A 20,045-nucleotide genomic window follows, 5' to 3' on the forward strand; every position below is an offset into this window, starting at 1 on the left:
AACTATTTATAGACAGAGGTAACTAACGGAGGTGTCCAATGATGGACTGCTATGTGGAATCCTTAATTATCTGGCAAGCAGCAGTTCTTTGTGCTCTCAGGTTGCTATCAGGTTACAAGGTAGTGGGTCAGGTCTGTCTGATACGTGAGAGGGGTCTGAGCTTGCTTCTTGACCAATTGCAGGGATTTATGACAGGGCTATCCCGTTTTATTCTGACCAATCATAAATCACGCCTAAGTTTCATTTCTTGGTTGTGATGTGGGCATAAATTTAAGTTTCTTGCTTGGATTTTTTTTTTTTCCCAGGAACTTCTGGACAGAGATTTCTTTAACCCTTAATTGACTGCTGTGTGCATCACTTGTTAGTGACATGGGCACTGATTAATTTGGTTGTGACACATAGATTCATAGATGTTAGAGTCGGAAGGCACCTCAATAGATCATCGAGTCCGACCCCCTGCATAGGCAGGAAAGAGTGCTGGGTCTAGATGACCCCAGCTAGATGCATATCCAACCTCCTCTTGAAGACCCCCAGGGTAGGGGAGGGCACCACCTCCCTTGGGAGCCCGTTCCAGACCCTGGCCACTCTAACTGTGAAGAAGTTCTTCCTAATGTCCAGTCTAAATCTGCTGTCTGCTAGCTTATAGCCATTATTTCTTGTAACCCCCAGGGGCGCCTTGGTGAATAAAACCTCACCAATTCCCCTCTGTGCCCCCGTGATGAACTTAATGGTGAAGGTGATCAGCTCGTGGTCACTGTCACCCAGCTTCCCATCAATCACTAGGTCACCGATTAGGTCATCCCCAGTTGCCAGTACCAGGTCGAGCAGCGCTTTACCTCTCGTTGGCCCGTAGACTTCTTGAGTCAGGTAGAGGTCATCCATGCATGATAGGAAGCTTTGCGACCGCTCAGATTTTGCTGAGTGATCCTCCCACGAGATGTCTGGGTAGTTGAAGTCTCCCATGACAACCATGGTCCTGGCGTATGCATGCCTCAGCCAATTCCCGGGCAAACTCCTGGTCAAGCTCTTGAATTTGGGTGAGAGGTCTGTAGCAGACTTCCACCGTTATGTCCCCTGTGCCATGTTCCCCATGGATTTTAACCCAGAGGGCCTCCAGTCATCCACCCTGGTCACCAATATCAGCTTGCAGGGACATGTAGCTTTCCTTAACATATAGAGCTACACTCCCGCCCCTTTTGTCTACTTGATCTTTCCTGTACAGGGTATAGCCATCTATACCTGTGGTCCAGTCATGGGTGGAGTCCCACCAGGTCTCCGTTATCTCTATGACATCGTAATTATTTGTGTTAAGCAGGAGGACGAGTTCCTCCTGCTTATTCCCCAACCGCCTGGCATTTGTGTACAGGCAGACAAGTGTCCCCTTGGGGGCTCTTGTCTTGACCACAGATTGTACCAGGGCTAGGGCAGGGGTGGGCTCCCTTAAGTGCCTCGGCCTGCTGGCTTTGCAAGGGTTGCTCAGTGGGCCAGCAGTGGCGGTAGTCCCCCCATCCCCCAGCGGACTTAGTTTAAAGCCCAGTGGAGCAGGTCAACCAGTCTGGCTGAGAAGAGCTTTGCTTAAATCTAGATAGGTCAGGTCCATTGCATTGCTTTTGTCTAAAAAAACAGTTTTCCTGTTGTAAGATTGGTCTGACACAGTCTTCCCTGGATAAAACGATGTGTTTTGTCCCATTTTCTGTTTACTTCCATATCCCTGATCATTTTATTCCTTCAATATGTGTTCCAAGATCTTGTAAAATATTGAAGTCAAACTAGTAAGCCTGTCACTTTTGCTATTCTCCTGTCAGAGGCGCTGTCCCTGAATTGATGTATTATTATTTAGTCAGACAAAAAGATTGCTATTTCATATGCTGTTTTTTTCAGTATCTGGGTTCTTAATTAATCTACAACTCAGACATAGTAATTTTCATAACACTATCCTCATTGACATTTGGTACGTTATCATTGTCCTCAATTACATTGTTATTGAGGACTGAGGCAAACTATTTACAGGCAGTCCTCGACTTACAACGTTTTGAGTTACAACGTTTCGCACTTACAACGTTTATAAATTGACACCCTGTTTCAACTTTATGACGTCAGTTTCAACTTTACAACGCTTGATCTGATGCGACTCCATGCCAGCGAACAGGTTCAAGACTCCAGAAAAACCTGCAGCCAAGAATCCTGAGAAGACTCCAGCCAAGAACCGTTCAAAAAGTCCAACCAAGAGCCCTTCAAAAAGTCCAGCAAGTCACCAAAGAAGTCCTTCCAAATCAATATGATTGCTATTTACATATAGCATTAATGTAGCTATATTGCACATCTATAATTGACTGAGTACAAACTTCTTGGTTATTTTTGGTGAAAACAGGGTGTTGGGCCTTGGTTCAGGAACCAATCCCCTATTTATAACAGTGCTTCCTATGGGAAAATTGGTTCCGAGTTACAGTGTTTCGACTTAAGACATGATTTTCAGGAACCATTTGTGTCGTAAGTCCGAGGACTGTCTGTATTCCGTACCTGGGTTGTAAGGTTATCTTTGGTCTTCACCCCTATCTTCATTGTATAGTGTCCTGCTTTTTCCCTCCTTGTCCTGCTTTGATTTATGTGGCTGAGGACACTTTTGCTCTTTTAATTATCCATGTGATGTTGGCAATGGCAGTGTACTGTTGTCGGTGGTTTGATGCTCAGGTCTCCCTAAAGGACTCTGATCAGCAACTGAGGAGCATTCTTCTGAGGACATGGAGCTTGTCTGCTCTAAAACAAATGAGATGTCATTCACCTTGAACAATTCCAGAGCCACATTATACTCACTAGAAGCATTGTCTCCCTCATGCAAAAACCTACTTGAAGCAGAGACAGGCCTCCAGAGCTGCCACCCAGAGTTCCATTCATACCTCCAGTATTCTGCACTTTGTAGAGTAGTCCTAACTAGTTATTCCCCTAGAGAAGTGTTCCCCAAATCTTGGGAGTTTACATCTCACTGTAGTAAAGTCAGGCAGTCTTGCACCTCCCTACTTCAGCTGCTGCCTTTGATTGCCCCTGTAGTGGGCCAGTAGAGGGTGCTCCTGCGTTGAGCCACCCTCCTCACTGTGCCCGACCACCTTCCAGGCTCTGAGTGCCTCCCTGGGGGTGTCTTACGTCTGGCTGACCCCTTTCCTGGAGCACACCCGCTAGCCTGGGTTTAGAGCTGCCACCACCCAGGGATGGGCTTGATTCTGGCTCTGTGCCCCCTGGGAAACACAGGTCTAGTAGCCCTTGAGGGTACTTGACTCACTTCAAGAACTTGGGGTTCTTCCCTCAGTTGGAAGCACAAGTAGTGGTCTCCCTTAGTCATCCGAACCAAGGGGACCCCAAGGCATAATCTAGACCCACTCCCAATAAGTCTCCCACACTAGGTACAAAGGAGAACTGTATTGCTTACAAGGAGTGGGGTTGGAATAGGGTACAGAGTTGAGTAGTATCAGAGAAATCCCATAGAGGAAACAAGGTGGCTGGAGTAGTCTTTGATCACGCATCTGAGTTACTGCAAGCTATATATCTAGTTAGATCTCAGGTAGTTACTCAAGTGTTATCCAGAGGCAGGTGGAGATTCCCTCTGGAGGCAGGCAGTTCCTTGATCATGAGTTTTGAGAGAGAGAGCAAGTTTCAGATGGTCCAGCTCCTCTCTCTCTGATTTTTCCTCATAGCTGCTGCCCCTTCCTCCTGGGCAGTCCTTAACTTATATAGCCCTTATGAGCTCATTTTCCTGGTCCAATGGAGGCCAGCACCTGTTGGCTGTCAGCCAACCAATTTGAAATGCATCACTGGTTGCTAGGCAGACTGGCAGTCTCTAGCCCATCAGGGTGCCCAAGCCCCTCACCTAGGTATGTGATACTATTCACGTAGGCAGAGGGAGCAGGTTTCCCCCCTCCCTCAAGAATGTATCCAGCTCAGGTTACCTAAAGAGATAAGGTAAGGTGTGTATCCTCTGCTGGGCCCATCCTAACCAAATTGTCACAGAGCAGAGTTTTTGGGGAGAAACAGAAGTGGCGTTCTGCCACAGCCCCTACTGCCGATTGCTGTTGATTCCTGTTGTTGATGGGAAGTGGTGGTGAGAGGAAGAAATAGTAACTACTAAGGTAAGGGGTTGTGACAGTGGCTAAAGTAGTGGCTACTGATTGTCATTGTGATTCACACACACCTTCCCTAGGAACCTTTCTCACTTTCCCAGGGAGGCATGCCCCACAGTTTGGGAAATGCTACCTTAGGGGACTCTGAGACCCACCTCCAGTATTTGGGCACTACTTTGGAATAACCTACTAGGTTGTGTATATGTTTATAGGAAATAATTTGTAATCATTGTTTGGAGAAGTAAATGAAGGTACTTAGCAGTAGCAGGAGTTCTTTGAGATGTATTGACCATATACACATTCTCATTCTACCCTGCTTCCATTCTTCCCATTCCATTCATTCCCCCATTCTTCCCAGCCATCATGGGGGGATTGGGGCTAGAGTACACACTATAGGGACTGCTAAAGCAAGAACTCTGAAATTTAGGGGTGCAAGACACCCAGAGATGATTGTGTATATGGATAATACACTGTGAGGAACTCCAGTTACTGATGAGTAACTTTATTTTTTTAGATATGTCTATAGTCTGTAGAAACACTTACACAATGTTTTAAACTAGAGCCTAAGAACTAAGTGGTAGTATAGCCAACACAGTGTTGAGCTCATCAGAAGTTATAGACAGAGAAACTGCTTAAGTTTGCCCACACTGAACTCTATTCTGCAGATATTCCCAACAGTTTCTGCTTCTGGGTTTTTGAGTTTTTATAGGTAGATTTGAAAATCTTAGCCTCAGACTTTGATCAGTTAAAAGGCCACCTCAAAGCTGTAGGGATGAAGGAATTCACAACAGTTTAGATTACTAAATTGTTCATATTTGTCAGACATGCAGAACATGTGGAAAAGTCTTGCCCAAATTCACATAGATCTGTTTGTGGAATATTACAAAGTGTTACTTAGCCACAGTTGTTTCACACTTATTATTAGATGGACCCAAGAGATAAAGATTTCAGTTTGTCATATTTGAAGTCAGTAAGAAATTTAGCCCCATTGTCAGATTGGTATGGACTGTAGGGGGTGTTGCCTTCCTTTGTTGCAAGAGGCAGGACCCTCTACCCTTGAGCATATATTGTCAGCATTTTATAGAAGCAGAACATTGGCTGCTGTGGTTCCTCTGTTTTACATGTGGCAGGTTAGGGTGCTGGGTCTGTGTTGCATCAGGGCTGAGGGTAGTCTAATGTAGAGTTGATTATGGTTGTATGGGATGGTTTAGATAGGGATGATCCTGCCTTAGGCAGGGAGTTGGACTGGATGAGCACTGGAGTCCCTTCTAGCCCTACTTCTCTGTGACTACAACTCTAACATTTCCAGTCTCCCAGTTCAATTTCTGCTTTTTTAATATGAGCTTGTTGGCATCTAGGATGGATATAATAATATTATTTTCTCAATTTTTAAAAAAGCCTCATTTTCCTCAGGAAACCCATGTTTTATCTAATGTCACCTGATACTGTAGCATTAAATTTCCTAACAGCCATTCTCCAGGTCCTAATAGTGGCAGTTTTGAATTTTACGGTGACGTGGGGGTACAGGCAATGTGCTGGGGGGAGGGGGAGGGGGGGCAGAGGGGGCACAGGCCACATGTGGGGGATGGGGAGGGCACAGGCAATCTGGCAGGACACAGGGCGGACCAGTTCCAGAGGAGCCACCTCTGCAGCCCAATGGGCAGGTTACAGCACAAGGAGGAAGCACTACACTGACATGGTCACCAAGGTGAGGTGCCCCCTGTCCACCCAGCAGCCGTGGAGGACATAATTCTGCGCCACCACTGCTGACCCTGACCTCGGTGGCCATGGCAGTGCAACTCTCCCTCCTGCGCCAAGTCCTGCCTGCTGGGTCGCAGAGGCAGCTTGTCCAGATGTAGTCTGGCCTGGTTGCAGCCCCATGCCCTGCTGTGGGCACAGAAGTCTTGTGCCTCCCTGCCACATCTCATTGTCACCCTGTCCCGTCCCCACCCCCCACACTGCATCACCTGTGCTGCACTGTCACATCTCCTGTGCTCCCCCACCCCAATGCCTTGTGGCCTGTGCCTCCTCCCTCCCCAACGCAGCACCTGTGCCCTCTCCCCTCTGCCCCCATAGACTTACCTGGAGGGAGCTGCAGGAGCTGCTCTCAATCGCTGCCTAGCTGCCACATGCATGTGCGTGTACACACATGCACATGGTACCTCCTGAGTCCTGCTCCCTGCAGCCCCCTGCCAGCCTGCAAGGGAGAACCCATAATTTCCCACATTTTTCTCCTTTAAAGAGGAAAATCTGTGATTTTCTCCTTTAAAAGAGAAAATCCATGTTTTTCCTTAGCGAATGGAAAACAAAGCTCCCTGCTTATAATCACCTGTGATTCAAATTTCACCTGATTTATATAAACCAACAACATTAGGGTTTTATGGGTCAAGACCTTGAATTGTGACTAGATTATTAGGAGCCAGTGTAGATTCTGAAGCACTGAAGTAATATGTTCCCAGCCACCAACCCCAGGCAGAAAGTGGGCTGCCACATTCTGTGCCATCTGCAACAGATAGTCCTCAAGGGTAACCCAACATGGAGCACATTGCAGTCATCTAGCCTTAAGTTTACAAGCACATTGACAATGGTTGCCGGATCTGAATCGGAAAAAAAGGGTCATAGCCTTCTCACATCACAACACTTATTTGAAACATTAATACACAACACTTACCAATGAACAAAATCTTATATTATGAAGTCTTCTCTACACACCTTCTAATTCTGAGCTGCATGCAACCTATATTATCAGCTGTTCTTCCTAGAAACAGACATAAATTTGCACTTTTCTTGTACTAACCTTTACCATATGTCTTCTAGGTGGTAGTCAGACTGAGAATGTCAAGCTAGTCATCTCAGCTCGCAACCCCTACATTTGACATTTTGCGTATAGATGCTTAAAGGAATAATTATGTTGCAACATGTTGAGGATCAAGTATGCAGTGTGTCTCTTGAGAAAAAAACTGACACTAAATTATGATTGTATTTCTGATAATGAAAGTATGCCCTTTTAGGGTATCCCAGTCTACCATGAGCAGCTCAAATCTTAATCATGAACTAAGATACAGTAGCCCTTAGTTTGGCCTGAGTTATAGTTGATTTTGGTTTTAATATAAGTAAAGAGCTAATTTAATCACTATAGTCAAGTTGCCATCAGTTTTACATAAATACATGTAGATTTTAAGTTTACTTAAATGTTTAATTATGACTTCATAAAATGCTTCATTTTATTAGACACTCTCCTGTTATACAGTTATGATTACATTGTGCAGTTCCTGCTATATTGGATATGATGGATATATATGAAAAAATGAAATTATTTGTAGATAACATTTCAAGAGGCTCAGCATTTGGCTCCCACAGGTCTGTGTACATGCCAAAGTGTTAAGGGGGAGGCACAATTTGAAAAGAAGGGATGGTAGTCTCTCAGTAAAGTTTACTTTAACTCAGAGTTTAGTTTTATCTGGATATTGGTCAGTGTAATTTGTTGGGTTTTTTTCCTTTTATAGCTTTTCAATAAAAGGACGTAAATTATGAACAGTAGCTCTGATTTGGATTTTAGCAACTATTATCTTTCTTTCTTTTTTTACTTGGGATCCACTGTCACAGAAAGGGATGAGATGTCTCCCATGCTGATAATTCTCCCTCTTTTCTAGGAGAAACAGATTGTCATGACTTGAGAAAAAAATCCTTTAATTTCTTTGGATGCGCTAGTATGTGCATCCAAGGGCCCACTCTTCCATATGGCTTGAACCCTGCCAAACTGAGTGTCTTTGGAGGATAATGCATGCTGATGGCTCATAGGCTTGATCAAATATGAAAGTCCTTTCTGCATTTAGCACATTTTCTTGTGCAGTACTTCAGCTGGACAGTAACAGATATTCATTTTTTTTAGGGTGACTGTTGGATCTGTATGGAGCTCATGTCTACCTCGTTTGATAAATTTTACAAATATGTATATAGTGTATTAGATGACGTTATTCCAGAAGAAATCTTAGGCAAAATCACTTTAGCTGTAAGTATTTTAATTATTTTATAACATTTTAAAGATAACTTAAATGTTTTGCATATGATTTTTTGGGGATCATTTCCCCCTGATAATGAATGAATTGGTTGATTCATACTTTCTAATATTATACCATTGTTTTACTATGCTCAAGACCTATTTCCTTACACATGGGTTTATTATCTAATGCAGATGTATTTAATAATCTTTGGGGCTGGCTTCCTTATACCACTTTAGCAGCCTGTTACAATCTGAGACTGCTCAAGTGGTGGAGCCCATTTTCATTGCCCCTTTAACAGTTCTAGGGAATTCTGGGACTGTTCAGGCATCAGAAATGCCCATGGGTGGCAGTAGCATAACTTGGCTGGGGCAAACAGAGCACTAGCCTCAGGCACTGATTTGGAGGGGGCACCAGTTTGGTCCCCTTCCCCCAGGAGTTTTTCTCCTGACAGGCATGGAACCAAGTTGGCGCAACTTAGCAGGGGAAGTGCTGTGCCTAGTGGTGCATTTGGAGGGAAAGGAGGGTGGAAGGATGCAAAGGCTTTGCTGTGGGAGGTACAGTCATGCTTCTGGGGGTGGGGGGCAAAGGGGAGCACCAGAAGCAGCTTCCAGAAGCTCGAACTGCTGCCTGCACCTCAAGGACGGCAGCCCAAAGTCATGTTCCTAGGAGCGAGCAAAAGAAATAGCAGCAGCTGCCATTCAAGTCAGGAGAGCCCCAGCAGGTAACCCCCACCCCATCTCCTTACACACCTTCTTACACACCTGGCAAGAGAGGGGCAGAGGAGAGAAGAAAGCAGTCCTCCTCACTCTTGCTACCCCTGCAAGGCAAGGGACTGTCTTTGGCAGCTGCTGCTTTACCTAGCAGGGGAGAGGGCAGCTGTCAATGATTGGGCTTCTCTGGGGATGTGGAAACCCAAGAAACAACCCTCTTGCCCCCTGGCTGGAGAGAGGGCCTTTGAGGCATGTGTGTAATGCTCCAACCAGGGAGCTGGAACACCAGTATGCCCCCTTCTCGTCCACCTCTAGTGCTAACATCTGTTTGTCAAAAAGCAGATGAACTGTAACCTGCTGCCTCTGTGGCTGTCAGCACTGGACCCTTTGACGTTTCAGATAAATTACTCATTCTAAGTAAATCTTTCTCCCCCTCCAGCAATTAAGCGGACAATTCTTAAATGTGAGTTCCAAAAGATAGGTATGTTTGAGTTACGTAAATGAACACTTACGTGATTAACTGGGTTCAGAAAAACATCCTCTCTTGTGTACCACAGGGTTAGGGGTTAAGCCTTAGGAAACCGAGTTTGAAAACTGAACTAGAACTGTTTATGTACAGCAAGGGAAAGGTGGGCATATAAAACTTATTGTCATTCTCTTGTTACCATGTAATAGTCTATAAAACCTGGTGCTTCATTGGGAAGGAAGACATGCTAGTGGTTTGCATTTGTTTTAGATTGGGTTTCTCAGATGTGTTTAATTACCTCCAGACTGAGTGTGTCTACACGTGACACTACGTTGCTGTGGCGAAGCACTATGGCAATGTAGCTCATCATTACAGTGATGTAGCATCAGCAGGCAGAAACTGTGATGTCAACACAACTTCGCTGTAGTGACAAGCTACCTTGCTACAGTGTTCCACTATATCAATGGAGCTGGTAAAAATAACCGTGCGCTGGCAGGATGGCGCAGTTACTGTGCCATCATTTAGTACTTCCTAAAGCAAATACTAAATGACAGCGCAGTAACAACTGTGCCATGGGGGGCCATGTGTAGATGCACCCACTCAAGGGTAAACCCTTGACAGCCTGAAAGGAGAACAAGTTATTTTGGTTTTAACAAAGGTCTAAGAATTGAAATCCCTCTTCTGCAAGAGCCTTCTTTACTGATAAGAAAAGCCATACACAAACAGGCTGTCCAGCCCTCCATGACAACTCTTAGATGGCTGCACCTGCTTTCTCACCAAATATAAAACATACATTCCCCCAACTCACTGTAGGACAGTGCCACATTTTCACTGGGTGCATCTACAGGAGATGATATGTCTTTGTAGTGATGAACTATTGCAACATAGCCCATTGCTATAGCAACGTAGCATCAGTGGTCACAAACCGTGATGCCAACACTACTGCACAGTAGCAACAAGTACAGTAGCTCATTGCTGTACAGTAGTTAATTGCTACTGTGCAGTAGGATTGCAAATGACCCATTCACCACTGGGACTGCGCAGTAACAGCAGTTACTGTTAAGACTTTTAGTACTTGCTAAAACAAATGCTAAATGACTGCACAGTAACAACTGCACAATCAGGCACTCATGTAGATGTACCCGCTGTGTCTATAACATCATTTGTAATAGGAGAGCTGAGATGTGAAGGATTTTGAACTGGTTAATCCTTGTTCTAAATAATTGTTATCTTTCCAAAACTTCACATTTGGAGCAGCAATTGTTCAGATCTGGTCTCTGTCCAAAAGCAATTTCTTAAAAACAATGCCTACTTCTCCTAAAAGAACTCCAACCCTCCAGGAGAGTGAAAACATTTTCTTAAAACAAATTTTGCAACTCTGAAGGAAAATGGAAATCTGAAGTTTGACAGAGAAATAACCCTTGTGAAAGAATGTGTCTTTGAATATTCTGGTCGAAATTGGTGTAGGTTTGACCAAGTTATAAGTCCCAGAGAACTGAACGTGAAATATATGCATTACAGTTTATATGTTTTTAGTGTTTTAGCTTTATTGCCCATAAATATGTGCTTATGTCAGCAGCACAGTTAGGAAAATCATAAGTCTGTTAATTAAATGCAAAACTTGCTTCATTCACTGTGTTATAAAATAAAAGCATCTGGGCCCTGAAGCTCATGGGGAAGTACTTCCCCATAAGGTGAGCTGCAAAGGATTTCGGACATTGACTGGATAATTTAATATTGTAGTATTTTCTTTTCTGTCATCTTTTCTCTTACAAAAAACAAACAAACCTGGAAACAACATTTAAAATAATCCTAATAGAACATTAATATTGCACTTTTCAATCCTTGATGTGTGCCAATAATAATTCTTGACATGTATCTACATGGTTTAAGATTTTAAATGATTGGGATCCTCTGTGGGGCCATTCTATTACACTTTGGGTATCTAAAACAGTGTTTCCCAACCAGTGTCCCATGGCACAAAAGTGTGTCATCAGAAATGAACAGATGTGCCACGGAATTTTGCCATGGCAGTGAGCTACAATGTGCTACAATGGGTTTGAGGATGGGGAATGCCTTAACAGGTGTGCTGCAGACAATTTTTATTAATGTAAGTGTGGGCTGGAAAAGGTTGGGAAACACTGATCTAAATAACAGTTTTCCAGCCACCTAAGTGGCCTTTTTGGCACTCATACGTAGTTTGCTGTTTTATTATCTCTGCAGTGTAGATACATAAACATCCATATGTATACTGTGCATGTTAGTAGCCTGTGCAGCCACATATACACACCCCATGTTTGTGCGCAATTTAAAAAATTGTAACTGGACAAGAAATCGTGACTAGTGAACAGGGTTAGAGGCATGGATGGAGAAGCAGCAGAAGAAAGGTGCCTCCATTTTTTAGCCCCAAAAGTGCTTGCTTTAAATACTGGCTCCCAGGGCAGCCAGAAGAGGGCTAGTAGGAAGCAAACAACCTAGAGCAAGTGTCACTTGGTAAGAAGCATGCTGCTCAACTCGAAAGTATCTCAATATCAGAATAGAATCTAAAGAGGAGACTGTACAGGGTTGCTAGCTCAAGACATTTTTTTTTTTACTGACAGTCAAATGTTTTTGTTGACATATGTTTTACTTAATATACATGTAACCCTTATGCCAGCCTTGGACAATCATCTACCACATCACCCATCAACCATAGTAAAAAAGTTTGGTTGTCAGTAAAAAGTTTACAGATTATCAGTTAAAAACAAATCTTGGGTCAGAAACACTGTTTGATAATAGCAGTGATTTCATATCATGCTGCCTTCACCCCAGGGATCCTCTACTCTCCCCACACCCTGATGCTTCCAACCATACCCAATTCCATGCTACCTCTAGCCTACCCTAAACCTTATCACCACCAGCCCCATCCCACCATCCCAGCACGAGCCCCCAAAGAAGCACAACTGTCTGCCTACCTGTGAGGCGAGCAGTGTTACAAACAGGCATAGATAGGGACGTTGTGGGTTGCCAGATCTGGGGCCACTCAGGGATTGAGGTGCCAACTAGGGTCACAAGAAGTGAGCAGAACCCTGGCTATGGACCAAATCAAGAAGCCAGGAGATCAGGCAGAAAGTACAGTCAGAGAGCAAGCTACACTGAAAAGATGGGAGATTGGGCAAAGAACAGAGGATCAAGTTGAGTCCTGTTGCCTAGACACTTTCTGTTCTGGGTCTGGAGTTTATATGGAGGAGTAGAGGGTTAGCTGACCCTGTCAAGCCATTCTTGTGCTAGTGAGAGGGTTAGACTGGGGCAGGCAATTTTGGGCGGAGGGCCGCTTACTGAGTTTTGGTGAGCCTTCGAGGGCCGCATGACAGGCAGCCAGGGGCAGATAAATATTAATTTTCTAAAATTTTTTGGGGTCCCATGAGCTGGATGGAATGGCCTGGCTGGCCGCATCCGACCCACGGGCCGCCTTTTGCCCACCCCTGGGTTAGACTCTTCTGGAAGCCTCAGAACAGCCTTGATTATCCTGAATGGCCAGCTGTAGGATGGCAGACCAAGATGAGTAGCTGTACTGGTCAGGCCAAAGCTTCAGGTCTGAAACCATGGTCTGACATGCAGCAGCAGATTGCTCTGTGGGAGGGGACTATTCAGGCTCCCATGAGCTCCCTATAGGGTACTGTGCTTCTGCTTAGACACCAGGCTTATCAGTTCATCAAACTGATCTCCAGTTTCTTTCTGATGAGGGATCTTCAACCAAGCTACCAGTTCCTTTGTTAGTTTTTTTTTATGGATGACTGAATTTTTTATGGACTATATGGACAAGAGTTTTTAGCCTGTTTTTAAGGACATTTGGCAACCCTGGGACAGCATTAATATCTGCCCTTTGCTTTGATGGTCAGAGCATAGTGCTGGGAAGTGAGAGTTGTAGGTTCAAGTCCCTTCTGGGTGTGGGGGAACTCCATGTCCTAGGCAAGTCCCTTAACCACTCAGTTATTGGGGCTAAAATGTGGATATATGGTGATTCTCTTCCACCATTTTTTCTGGGACTTATGCCTGTGTACCTGCTTATATAGATGCATAGATGCCCAGCCAGTCCATAGCCTACCCAGTATGGGCAATATAATTATATATGCATATATGTCTGTAAACTGTGTCTAAGTGCCATTTTTGTGGTTGGAAAACTGTCATTTAGGTACACAAAGGATAACAGAATTCCACTTCAGGTACTCAACACTTTGGAAAATTAGGCCATTTATCTGGATGCCTAAATATGGCTTAGGATCAAAACTTCAGGCACACATTTTTCAAAAACCTTAGCCATCAAAATTACCCATAAACTCTAGTAACATGGACACTGAGTTTGGTTAAAAACAGAGGCTATTAAGAAAGTTTCATGATGTAGGCTACCCAAGTTTTCAGTTATGTTAGGAATGGAATGTGAAGTGGAGTTGCACTTCAGGAATCAGGTGATACTAGTTGAAAAGAAATTGCTTAGTAAGTGGCTTCTGATTAAGCTTTAAAAAGTGTACCTCTTAGAGAAAAGATAACTTACCAGGTCATTACCTTGGCTGCATCAGTATGCAGACATGTAAACAATTTAAAAAATAGATTAGAAGTAGCTCAGACATTATGCCTGAGGCTAAACCCCATGCTGATTTACCTGATCTTATAATCGTCATTTTTTTTTCCTTTTCCCTACTGCTGTGGTAAAGTCCCCATGAACAGTAGAGAAAATAATGTATATGTATTGGTGTCAAATACTTAAAGTGAACGTACCAAGAACACACAGGATATTTTTTTCCCTGGCTACTATCACTATAAATGAGCTTTCACTTGAGAATCAAACTGGATTCTTCCTTTTTTATGCACAAATCAGATTTGTTTAGGCCAGATTTTAACCTAGCAAACAGCTGTGCAGCTCCATAGCTTAGAGAGAAATGCATCAGTCTGATGGAAATTTTGGAAAATAATATTTTTAAAGACACACAAGAAGGAAGAGACACTATCTTGCCTGCTCTGCACTGTGCAGGCTCTGCAGGATTAATTGGGAGTAAAATGCATTAAAGCATATTTTGGTTCTTAGAGTCTGGAGATCTAATTCTCTCCTTTTTGGGAGGCAAATGTTTTGACAAGTAAAAAAAGGGCCATTTGTAAGAATCATTCTTCAGAGAACTGTTGTACTTTATTGATCACATCATCCGTTGAGTGCTTAACAGTATAACAGCTATATACTGTTAACATATTTTTAATACAAATTTGGGGACATCATTTTGATAATCTATTCAGCAAACAACTAAGTGAGAAAATATTACTAATTTTCAGTCATTTAAAAATTTTCTGTTGATGTCTTTCCATCCATGAAATCAGTGACAAAACTCCCATTGGCTTCTGCTGACTTGTATCTTTTTTGTGTTCTGTAGTCCCTTACTCATCTATTAGTTCCACTGAAATGATCAGTGGAATGATGTGGTCATTAATAATCTTCAACATAAATTGAACACTGGCCAAGCTGGGCCATGAGTTAGCTATTAAGATAATTATAGTTTAATCTTTTCAATAGTTAATGGCTTGGGTCCTGATAAATTATAACACTTTACTCTTCTGTTTCACTTTCCCTGTGTACATAAAAATTGGGGTTATTTTTTGTTTTTGTTTTAAAGCAACGTTCATTGAAAAAAAAACAGATCAAAAGAAGAATCTATTGCATTCAAATAGTGTCTATCACAACTATGCAGTTGGTCCATAACCTTCTTCTTTTCTTTTAGACTGTGAAAGCACTAAACCACTTAAAAGAAAACTTGAAAATAATTCACAGAGGTAAGTTTAAATCTTTCTCTTCTGAGAATCAACAATTTTTCCCTACAAAAAAAAATCAGAAATGCACATGTAGATCCTATTTTAAGTAGAAGTATAAATTGTATGCCATTAATAGATTAGTTATATAAATAAAGCCTGTAAATATGTTTGTTCACAATATTTGTTTACACATTGTTTTCAAAGATTTCCATGTTATTTTAACATCTAAAGTTCAAAAAATGAATTCTTCTTGCCTTGCCTGCTGCTGTGATGCCTGCCTCCTCCCTTATCTGCTGCATGCCATACAGAGAGGCTACCTGTGCCACTCCAGCTTTGGCTATTTTCCCTCACCCCACCTGCAGGAGCTGCTTATCACGCCAGGTGGGCAGAGGGCAGCCAGAGCTAGAGCAAGTTCCAGGCACTGGGCAGAAGCCACTGATCTAAAGCTTCCACCTGCCCATAGCGGCACTGCACAGTGGGGCAGGAGCAGTAGCCACAGCTGGAGGTGAGAGGAGCCAAGCCCAGCCAGCGTGCAGCTTCCCCTCACCTCCAGCGGCTCCTCACCCTCCCATTTCCACTCCTGCCCCTGCCACTCCAAGCTTTAGCCCTGGTCTGAGCAGAGGCCACCAGGCTAAAGCTACCCGCTACCATCACCACCTGGAGTGCTATTGCTCCAGCTGCTTTCTGCCCACCCAGTGCAATGAGCAGCCCCTGTGGGGGGTGTAGGGTGGAAAGCGTCCAGAGCTGGAGCCGAGCTCTGTGTGGGCAAAAGCTGCAGAGCTAAAGCTTCCACCCACTGGAGGTGAGAGCAGGAGGTGAGAGAGGCAAAAGAGCCCCACTGGCCCCAGCCAGTGCACAGCCTGTGATGTGGCTGCAGCCAGCAGATGCTGCACAGGACAGGTGTGGTGGGGGCTCTGGGTCCCTGCAACAGGCAGCTGCTAGGCTCCAGACCTGACAATGCCTCCGAGCTGGTCTGGGCAGCCTGCTGTTTGGCCAGCCACCCATACCCCGCAGCCCAAACTAAGGGCCCGTCCCTTGTGCGTCCACCCTCAGCAGCGCCTGTGGGCCGGCCTGGCTCAGGCCCACAGCCCCAGCCTCACAGCTGCAGGTGAGGCGGTCAGATAGCAGTGCCCTGGCGGCCAGCTCTGGCCATGCCCCCACCCCTGCTGCTGAAGTGAGGAAGGGGGTGAATGCCTGACTGGCTGCTTCCACCCTGGCCAGGTAGACCTCAGGTGCAGTCCCCCAGTTGGAAGAGGGGAGGGGGGAAATAAACCCTTTCCCTGCTCCCTTTGCCTCAGGGGACCATGCCAGCTGGTGTCTGGCCACGTCCCCACCCTGGGCTAGAGAGCAGAGGGGCAGGGCCAGCCTTGTTCTCTGGAACAGAAACACAGCCAAGCCCAGGGCTGCAGAGCATGCTGGGATGCTGTGGAACTCTGGTTTAACTTGTGGCTGCCTATAAGTTCATCACGGGGGCACAGAAGGGAATTGGTGAGGATTTATTCACCAAGGCGCCCCCGGGGGTTACAAGAAACAATGGCCACAAGCTAGCAGAGAGCAGATTTAGACTGGACATTAGGAAGAACTTCTTCACAGTTCGAGTGGCCAAGGTCTGGAACGGGCTCCCAAGGGAGGTGGTGCTCTCCCCTACCCTGGCGGTCTTCAAGAGGAGGTTAGACGAGTATCTAGCTGGGGTCATCTAGACCCAGCACTCTTTCCTGCTTATGCAGGGGGTCGGACTTGATGATCTATTAAGGTCCCTTCCGACCCTAACATCTATGAATCTATGAACTTAAATCAGGAAGGGGTCTAGGACAGAAGGTCCATAAACTGGTTTGACCCAGATCAGTTAAGTCTGATACTACATTCAACCAGGTATATCTTAAATCAGTTTTGGCCATTTTGAAACTGGTTTATGTGCATTGAACTTATGTTCTGTTACAGGTTTAAACCAGTTTCTGATCACTTAAACTGGTTTATGTGTAATCTGTGTCCCTAGCCCAGTAGTTAGTATGATGTGGTGCTTCATAACCCCACTAATCTGTGCTTTTCTTTTGTAAGTTAAATATCATAATACCCTAGTGATAGCTAGGAGGTTTCTATAGTTAGGTGTGTCATTTTCTTGTGTCATCTGACTAATAGATAAAATATTGCAGAATGCTAACATGCATGCCCTCAGTTTGTTGTGTGTCTGCTTTGGAACTGATATTGCTCTGTTAAGGCTGCATATGGCTGATTCTGTGTAGTCACTTTTAAACATTTTAATGATTGTCTCTGATGAGAGCAGCCGGTGTAATGAATAGATCAGGTTGCTGTGGTTTCTCTGTCGTCTTTGTATAGTGCTGTGGAAACAGAGTTATTATTGTCTGAGTTACTAATTGTGTCATGACACACTTGAATTGTCAGAGTTGGTGAGCTGTTAAGAATTCTTAAATTCTGTATATTCAGGATTTCTAATGTTTTAAAGGTTTCATTTCATTTTTTATTTGCTTAAATGCTAAATTTTTAGCAGCTGAATTGCAGTTGATGAGGATTTTTACTTAGGCATTGAGCAGCTAAGTGAGACTGTTAATTAATGTGTTACTAACAGAATGGAAGAAGCCTCAATTTTGACATGCCTTTTTAGCTTTGAATTTTACAAGCAACCACTGTGCTAGTGATATGTAGCAAACCACCGCTTTGGAGGGGGTATAGCAATGACTTTAGCTGGCTACGTTGGGGTAAGAACCACCTGCTGCTTGCCTCTGATAGGTTTTCTGATGTGTGTTAGATAGGCAAGAAGAGAGAAACTCTACATACTGCTGAAAGACAAGTCTATGCTCCCTGTCTGTAACACACCAGCTCTGAAACACATCTGATCAAATCCAAATTTCATGGACTATTTCATGAGAGGCAATGATTTTTGTGAGTGATATCTTTTATTATCCCACCCACACACTTGATCCAAAATTAGATAAGCTTTCAAATGTAAGACATTCTTTGTCAGGAGATGTTTATAGGGAATATTTTAGACATCTGTGGGCAGAACCCTCATATTTTTATAAAAATTGAAAAACTGGAAAAGCTTTCCAGTGGTGGATATAAAAGGAAAATCAGGTCTGCAGAGCACCCCACATGATCCTGTAGGTAGAGGCATCTCTCTGGGTCCCCTGCTACTGATTGCACATACTTCAGAGGTAACACAGTATTGAATTTTGGCACTGATTTCTGATGTCTCTTACTATGCAACAATACTGACTTTTGGAGTGGAAGCCTTCAGCCATTATGTACTTATTTAAATTTCTCTCTTTCACAGATATTAAACCTTCCAATATTCTTCTGGACAGAAATGGGAATATTAAACTTTGTGACTTTGGCATTAGTGGACAGCTCGTCGACTCCATTGCCAAAACAAGAGATGCTGGGTGCAGACCATACATGGCAGTAAGTAGGAATTAGCAGTCCTCTCAAATGGGCTGTGTGTGGCATGGAGTATGGAATGATTCACCCTCTAGCTCACAGGTTCAGATTTGGCCCAGATCAAAAGGGATTTCCACATTCTTAGCTAAGTTGAAGGTATCAGTCCATTTCCTCAGAGCACATGTCCAGCTCCTAAAAATAAAATACAAGAACAATAGAGATCACTGGTGGGATCAGTTTGGATAAAACAGGCCATGAAAACTGAACTCCCTTCAGCAGTAGGTAACAGAAGCAAAGGTTACACCGCTGCTGCCAGTGTTGCAGTTCCTGTGGGGGACAGAATTTCACTCATCCTGACACCATGTTTCCAAATTGTGTTATAATTTACGTCAGGAATACATACGCCTGGGAGCCAAAAGCAACAGAGAAGAAATCACTCAGTTTCTGTGCAGTAATTTCTGAAACATTGGAGCTCTGCTTATCTTCTTCACAGCTTAAGGCCATGATTGTGATTTTCAAAGTAGTCAGAGAGATTTAGGGTATAAACAGATGTCATCAAGTGAAGCGGATCAGCTGTACCAGGATGTGTCCCGGCATAGCTGTCTCACTTCATTGACATTGTCTATTGTCCCACAGGGTCAGGCCCCTGCTACTCCCAGGAGCTGAAGCCTGATCCTGTGAGACAGCATTCTGGGTGTGCCCCAGGAATGGGAATTCCTGAGGTGCTCAGCTTTGGGCCCCGAAAGTCCCAGGAGTGCCTGTCTGGGGAGGCTGGAGAATGCAGGCAGCTCTGGGCTGCCTGTGTTCTCCCACTTTAAAGCATAACAGAGATCTGCTGTAAAATAGTAGTATAGAATCATACCACCTGTCATGGCCCCACATTTTGAACATTTGCGATGTAGCAAGGTGCATGGACATCTGTTTGCTTGCCTTCGTGCTTCCATAAAAATGTTTATGTTGGCACAAAGGTGATGTCTGGTTCTAGGCTTAGGCATGTTTTCCATTTGCTGATTTTCTTGAAAAATCTCAGTCCACATTTTTTTCTGAGTTATGGCTCTTGGGTCTGGTTTTCATACATAATTATTGCTCTTCTGAGATGCCACCAGTATTTGGGCTTTGCAGGCTGGATCCAGCCTGTGGATTTTCAGTTACCAAACCCTAGCCTAAATAATATGCCAGCTTAGCCTTTCCTTCTTATAAGGAATACCAGTTTCTTAGCCACTGGCACACAAGGAAGGGAGCAAATAACCAGCATCGCATCAAGCTGCCTTTGATTCCTGTGTCTGAATGACCGATACCCATTTATAGCTGGACCACCTGTGGGCAGCGTTTGATGCAGATCTAGAACAGGGCATGAATTCATAGATTCATAGATGTAGGGTTGGAAGGGACCTTGCAGATCTTCTAGTCCAATCCTCTGCCCTGGGCAGGAGAGAAAACTGGGCTTAAATGACCCCTGCTAGGTAATCTTTAATCCTCCTCTTAAAGACCTCCAAGGTAGGATCCAGCGCTACTTCCCTTGGAAGTTGGTTCCAGATCCTAGCCGCCCTGACTGTGAAGTAGTGCCTTTTAATGCCTA

At 44.1% G+C, this 20,045-nt stretch overlaps 1 protein-coding gene across 6 annotated transcripts in view; it reads left to right on the forward strand.

Moving 5' to 3' along the window:
- MAP2K4 (mitogen-activated protein kinase kinase 4) overlaps positions 1–20,045 on the forward strand; it is a 213,157-nt gene that overhangs the window by 160,887 nt on the left and 32,225 nt on the right. For all 6 annotated transcript variants that reach the window (XM_014598221.3, XM_019481857.2, XM_014598230.3 and 3 more), the window contains 3 exons: positions 8,005–8,124; positions 15,040–15,091; positions 18,363–18,490. In XM_014598221.3, coding sequence (XP_014453707.1) covers positions 8,005–8,124; positions 15,040–15,091; positions 18,363–18,490 — 300 coding nt within the window. The remainder of the gene's footprint in view (positions 1–8,004; positions 8,125–15,039; positions 15,092–18,362; positions 18,491–20,045) is intronic.

The sequence above is a fragment of the Alligator mississippiensis genome, chromosome 8 (genome assembly GCF_030867095.1).
Source record: "Alligator mississippiensis isolate rAllMis1 chromosome 8, rAllMis1, whole genome shotgun sequence".
Classification (NCBI taxonomy): Eukaryota; Metazoa; Chordata; order Crocodylia; family Alligatoridae; genus Alligator; species Alligator mississippiensis.